Source organism: Lampris incognitus, chromosome 15 (genome assembly GCF_029633865.1).
Source record: "Lampris incognitus isolate fLamInc1 chromosome 15, fLamInc1.hap2, whole genome shotgun sequence".
NCBI lineage: Eukaryota > Metazoa > Chordata > Actinopteri > Lampriformes > Lampridae > Lampris > Lampris incognitus.
In genome coordinates, this window is record NC_079225.1 from 40,948,010 (window position 1) to 40,954,336 (window position 6,327).

General features: G+C 53.5%; 1 protein-coding gene across 1 annotated transcript in view; it reads right to left on the reverse strand.

Moving 5' to 3' along the window:
- Nucleotides 1–5,214, reverse strand: part of slc16a10 (solute carrier family 16 member 10) — an 84,054-nt gene extending 78,840 nt beyond the window's left edge. Inside the window, exon 1 of the mRNA XM_056294220.1 lies at nt 4,830–5,214. Coding sequence (XP_056150195.1) covers nt 4,830–5,214 — 385 coding nt within the window. The remainder of the gene's footprint in view (nt 1–4,829) is intronic.
- Nucleotides 5,215–6,327: the final 1,113 nt, after the last annotated feature.

Sequence of the window (6,327 nt, forward strand, 5' to 3'; positions counted from 1 at the left end):
CACGTAGACCCCACACACACACACACACACGTATACCCCCCCACACACACACGTATACCCCCCCACACACACACGTATACCCCCCCACACACACACGTAGACCCCCCACACACACACGTATACCCCCCCACACACACACGTAGACCCCACACACACACACACACGTAGACCCCACACACACACACACGTAGACCCCACACACACACACACGTAGACCCCACACACACACACACACATAGACCCCACACACACACACACGTAGACCCCACACACACACGTAGACCCCACACACACACACACACACGTAGACCCCACACACACGTAGACACCCCACACACACACACACACGTAGACCCCACACACACGTAGACCCCACACACACGTAGACACCCCACACACACACACACACGTAGACCACACACACACGTAGACCCCCCACACACGTAGACCCCCCACACACACACGTAGACCCCACACACACGTAGACACCCACACACACACACACACGTAGACCCCACACACACACACACACGTAGACCCCACACACACGTAGACCCCACACACACGTAGACACCCCACACACACACACACGTAGACCCCACACACACGTAGACACCCCACACACACACACACGTAGACCCCACACACACGTAGACCACACACACACGTATACCCCCCCACACACACACACACACACGTAGACCACACACACACGTATACCCCCCCACACACACACACACACGTAGACCCCACACACACGTAGACCACACACACACGTATACCCCCCCCCCCACACACACACACACGTAGACCCCACACACACGTAGACACCCCACACACACACACACGTAGACCCCACACACACGTAGACCACACACACACGTATACCCCCCCACACACACACACACACGTAGACCCCACACACACGTAGACCCCACACACACGTAGACCCCACACACACGTAGACACCCCACACACACACACACGTAGACCCCACACACACGTAGACCACACACACACGTATACCCCCCCACACACACACACACACGTAGACCCCACACACACGTAGACCCCACACACACGTAGACACCCCACACACACACACACGTAGACCCCACACACACGTAGACCCCACACACACGTAGACACCCCACACACACACACACGTAGACCCCACACACACACGTATACCCCCCCACACACACACACACACGTAGACCCCACACACACGTAGACCCCACACACACGTAGACACCCCACACACACACACACACGTAGACCCCACACACACACGTAGACCCCACACACACACACACACACGTAGACCCCACACACACGTAGACCCCACACACACGTAGACCACACACACACGTAGACACCCCACACACACACACACACGTAGACCCCACACACACGTAGACCCCACACACACGTAGACACCCCACACACAAACACACACATATTCACACAGAGAAAGCACAAAGCAACAAATTCACACACACACAGACACACAGGAAGCACAAAGCAACAAATTCACACACACACAGACACACAGGAAGCACAAAGCAACAAATTCACACACACACAGACACACAGGAAGCACAAAGCAACAAATTCACTCACTCACACACACACACACACACACACACTTACACATACGGACACACACATGCGCGCGCATACACACATGCAAAACCACACTCACACACAAATACACACGTGCACAAAGGGCAGCTTTTAACAGGCCGTTTTGTTGGTTTGACTCTTCTGCAGCAGGGAAACACACAAACACACCCTAACGGCGGTCTTCACAACATTCAGAAATCACACAAAGGTCAGCCTCCTTCCATAAACCCATAAAACAAAGGCAAAGAAGAGTTTGGACCCCCCCCCCCACACACACACACACACACACACACAGACACACACACACACCTTGAATATTACTAGCAATTACTTTTATGGCAAGCGAAACGTAATCTGTCTCCAGGTTCTGCAGCCTCAAACGCCAATTAGCTATTTCTTCCAAGTTGGAAACAATGTTTCCGCTAACTGTCGTTAAAGTGCAGAAGGCAACATGAGATGGGGGTCTGTGCACGGTGTGCCTGTTTTGCACGTTGTGCGTGAGAAACAAAGACACAATTCCTCAAGAAAAGATGGATAGATAGATAGATAGATAGATAGATAGATAGATAGATAGATAGATAGATAGATAGATAGATAGATAGATAGATAGATAGATAGATAGATAGATAGATAGATGGATAGACAGATAGACAGATAGACGGATAGATAGATAGATAGATAGATAGATAGATAGATAGATAGATAGATAGATAGATAGATAGATAGATAGATAGATAGATAGATAGATAGATAGATAGATAGATAGATAGATAGATAGATAGATAGATAGATAGATAGATAGATGGATAGATAGACGGACAGACGGACAGACGGATAGACAGATGGATAGATGGATAGACGGATAGACGGATAGACAGATAGATAGATAGATAGATAGATAGATAGATAGATAGATAGATAGATAGATAGATAGATAGATAGATAGATAGATAGATAGATAGATAGATAGATGGATAGACAGATAGACGGATAGATAGATAGATAGATAGATAGATAGATAGATAGATAGATAGATAGATAGATAGATAGATAGATAGATAGATAGATAGATAGATAGATAGATAGATAGATAGATAGATAGACAGATAGACAGACAGACAGACAGACAGACAAATAGATAGATAGACAGACAGATAGATAGATAGATAGATAGATGGATAGATAGACGGACAGACGGACAGACGGATAGACAGATGGATAGACGGATAGACGGATAGACAGATAGATAGATAGATAGATAGATAGATAGATAGATAGATAGATAGATAGATAGATAGATAGATGGATAGACAGTTGGGGATCACGCGGGTCATCCATGTTGTTTAAGGTGGAGACAGAAGTTGTGGAGAATTCGACCTCAACAGAAATTCCTGAACAAATGGGACACATGGGAATCGGGGCGTGGTGTGCGTATGTGTGTGGGGGTGGGGGGGACTGGGGAGGGACTGGGCCCCAAACCAGTTTGACCATATGGTGACCATCAGTTAACCCGAGAGGAAGTGAGATGTGGAGAATGTACAAAAGTAGAAAACTCAAGCAGGCCAGGCGTTACCCTGAACAAGCCCCCCCCCCACCACCACCCCCCATCTTTATATAACAACACATGTGTGTTGTAAAATCTGATGGCACAGCCCGTTTGCGTCTGATGGTGACCCGGCACAGGGTGAACGCGTTAAGAAACACGCGCGTCGGGACCCCGGGCGGGAGCGCGCGAGGAAACAAAACCTCCCCGGCGTGCATCACAGAGAGTCGGATGGGTTTACTGAGAGCCACGTGTGTCCCCCAACTCGTCCGAGGGACCTCTTCCGCCTCGGCCGGCTGCAGGTGTCCCTCCCTCACACACAGCACGGAGGCGTAGCGGAAGGAGCGTAAACAGCGGTTCCGTTGGGAGAGTCAGACTCTCCGGGAGCAACGGAGCTTCGGCTGAGAGGGGGGGGGGAGGCGGGGGGGGGACGACTGGAACAGCTGGATGCTCATGCACCGACAGCCTGCAGCAGCAGCCCGTGCAGCGTCCTCCGGTCCGCACGCTCCGGTCCGCGCGCTCCGGTGCGGACCGGAGGACGCTGCACGGGCGGACCTCGCGCCTGCAGCGGCGCTGCGGTCCAACGCCTTGACACCGCGAGTCACTCACGCGCCGGCTTCCCCCCTTCCGGCGGACCCGCTTTTTGACGGGGGGGACGCGGCGACTGAACGCCACGTCCGTGTAAAGCCCCCCCCCTCCCCTCCTCCTCTTCCTCCTCTTCCTCCTCTTTCTTTCTGTCTTTCGCTGGAAAGTCCTGTGCAGGGAAAAGCAGCGCCTGCCCGCTGCAGACAGCGTGCCATGGAAAGTTCCCGCACCAGGAAATGACGGCTCAGATTACTCGCCGGCCAACGTCGGCCACAGTATGGACCTTTACAGGCCGGCCCCGTGTCGCGCCACTTTTATACCCCCCCTGTAGAATATGTACCTCAGAGAAACGATCGCCCCCGGGTTTGCCCCCCTGGGTTTGCCCCCGGGTTTCGCGCCATCCCAACAGCGCGATTCCCAACTCACAGCCATGTCACGTTATCGCTCCTTACACGCCAGCGCGCGCGCCTTTCCAGGACTCGGATACGTGACCGTGCGTGCGGATATAAAGGAGACTCGGGCAGCCCGCCCGCCCGCCCGCCCGCCCGCCGGCCGGCACGCCGCTACGTGAAGAGCGCGCGGACGGATCCCGAAACTAGCCCAGCAAATCAATCAACCAATCAACACGTCGCAGCTTCCCCCCCACATCCTGCCCCTCACACGTTGCGACGTCCGCTTCTGCGTACTTTTGAAAAAGACCTCTTTCGGAACCATAAGCAAGTGGGCCTTTTGTGCTCCGGGATACAGTACCGCAACTTTAATCACGCTTTCTCTCTAATTACTCACGCTTCTGCCAAAGGTGGCAGGCAGCCCCACCACCACCACCACCACCACCACACCGGCTGGAGAAACTCTCACTAATCTCTTAACACCCTGAAAGTTGGATCAAGTGCGTGTTTCTGGTCCCCAAAGCTGATATACTTTTATACTGTCGTAACCTATAACCCCCCCCCCACCCCCCAATACAAGGGATGCACATTCTACAGCGGATACCACGTTCGGCGCAACACCTCCGGCACATTTCAAGCCGCTCTTTTTCCAGGCTTTTTTTGGGGGGGGGGTGGACGGGACTCACCTGTCTTGAATCTGAGGTCGTCGTCGTTCTCGGAGCCGAACTCTCTGAGGAGGGAGAGGAAGAGGATGCCGAAGGCGTTTTGGATCCCAAACACCGACCCGTTGCACCACATGGCGGCCAGCATGACCAGCCATCCCCATCCTCCCTCCGGATGGACGAAGTCCACCTCCTCGGCTCCGCGGACCGGCTCCGGACCGGCTCCTTTGCTCTCGCCGTTCTCCCGCTTCTCCTCCTCCTCCTCCTCCTCCTCCTTCTCCTCGCTCTTCTCCTTCCCCTTCTCCTCCGCCTCCTGCAGCCGCTTCTCCTGCGCAGGACCCGGCGCCGCGGCCGGCGCGTCCTGCGCGGCGCCGGGTCCGCTCTCATTCATCTGGGTGTCCTCCGTCATCTCTTCCCCTTCCTTCCTTCCTTCCTTCCTCTTCTTCTTCTTCTTTGGTGGGAAAAGGTTGGAAGACTGATGCGAAATCAGCCGGGTTCAACTTGCACCTCGGCGGTGTTTTTTTGTTTTTTTCTCTCTCTCTTTCTATCGGCTGAAAAATGAAAACGCAAATGTATGCAAAGGCACGAAGTATATGGATGTCCGCTGTGTCTGCGTTTAGACTAAAATGAAACAGTGGCTGTTGAAGTTGCGTCCATTTAAGGTGCCGCAGAGGAGCCGCTCGGACGCCCGCACACTCTCCTCGCTGGAGCTGTCAAACGCCGCCGTTGCAATATTGTATAAATAGATAGCGCGGAGGGGCGGGGCCTCGGCGCATCGGAGCAGGATCCCGCAAGCTGATTGGACGCCGAGTTACCAATGGCGAAGGCGCATTGGAATATTAGCGCAATATTGCCGAAGTACTTTATTTAACGGGGGGGGGGGGGGTCATTCACATAAACCGCAAGAACAATAACCCCCCCCCCCATGCATGGCGTATAAATCCACCAGCATTTGAAATGACAGACAAAACCTGTAGGCGAGCTTTTCTTGGGGAAAGGCAGTTTTGGGTGTGTGGGAGGGGGGGGGATTGTATGGGTGTGAGGTCATGCCAGTGATTCGCGTTTGAATACTTCCCAGCAGATTAGTAACACACGTATTACTGACATACGTAGGGTTTCCCCCCCTGGCGGCACTTCCGAATTACTTGGAAGCCTTTTCGTCCCACTGCTAGAATAAGCAAGCCGTAGAAGGCATAGACAGACAGAGAGACAGACAGATGCACAGGCAGGCAGACAGGCAGAGAGGCAGAGAGGCAGGCAGACAGGCAGGCAGATAGATGGCCCGATAGACAGGTAAGCAGGCAAGCAGACAGACAGCCAGACCAGCAGGCAGGCAGGCAGGCAGGCAGGCAGACAGAAGGCCAGACACACAGGCAGGCAGGTAAGCAGATAAACAGACAGACGGGCAGGCAGGCAGACAGGCAGAGAGGCAGGCAGACAGACAGACGGGCAGATAGATGGCCCGATAGACAGGTAAGCAGGCAAGCGGACAGACAGCCAGACCGGCAGGCAGGCAGGCAGA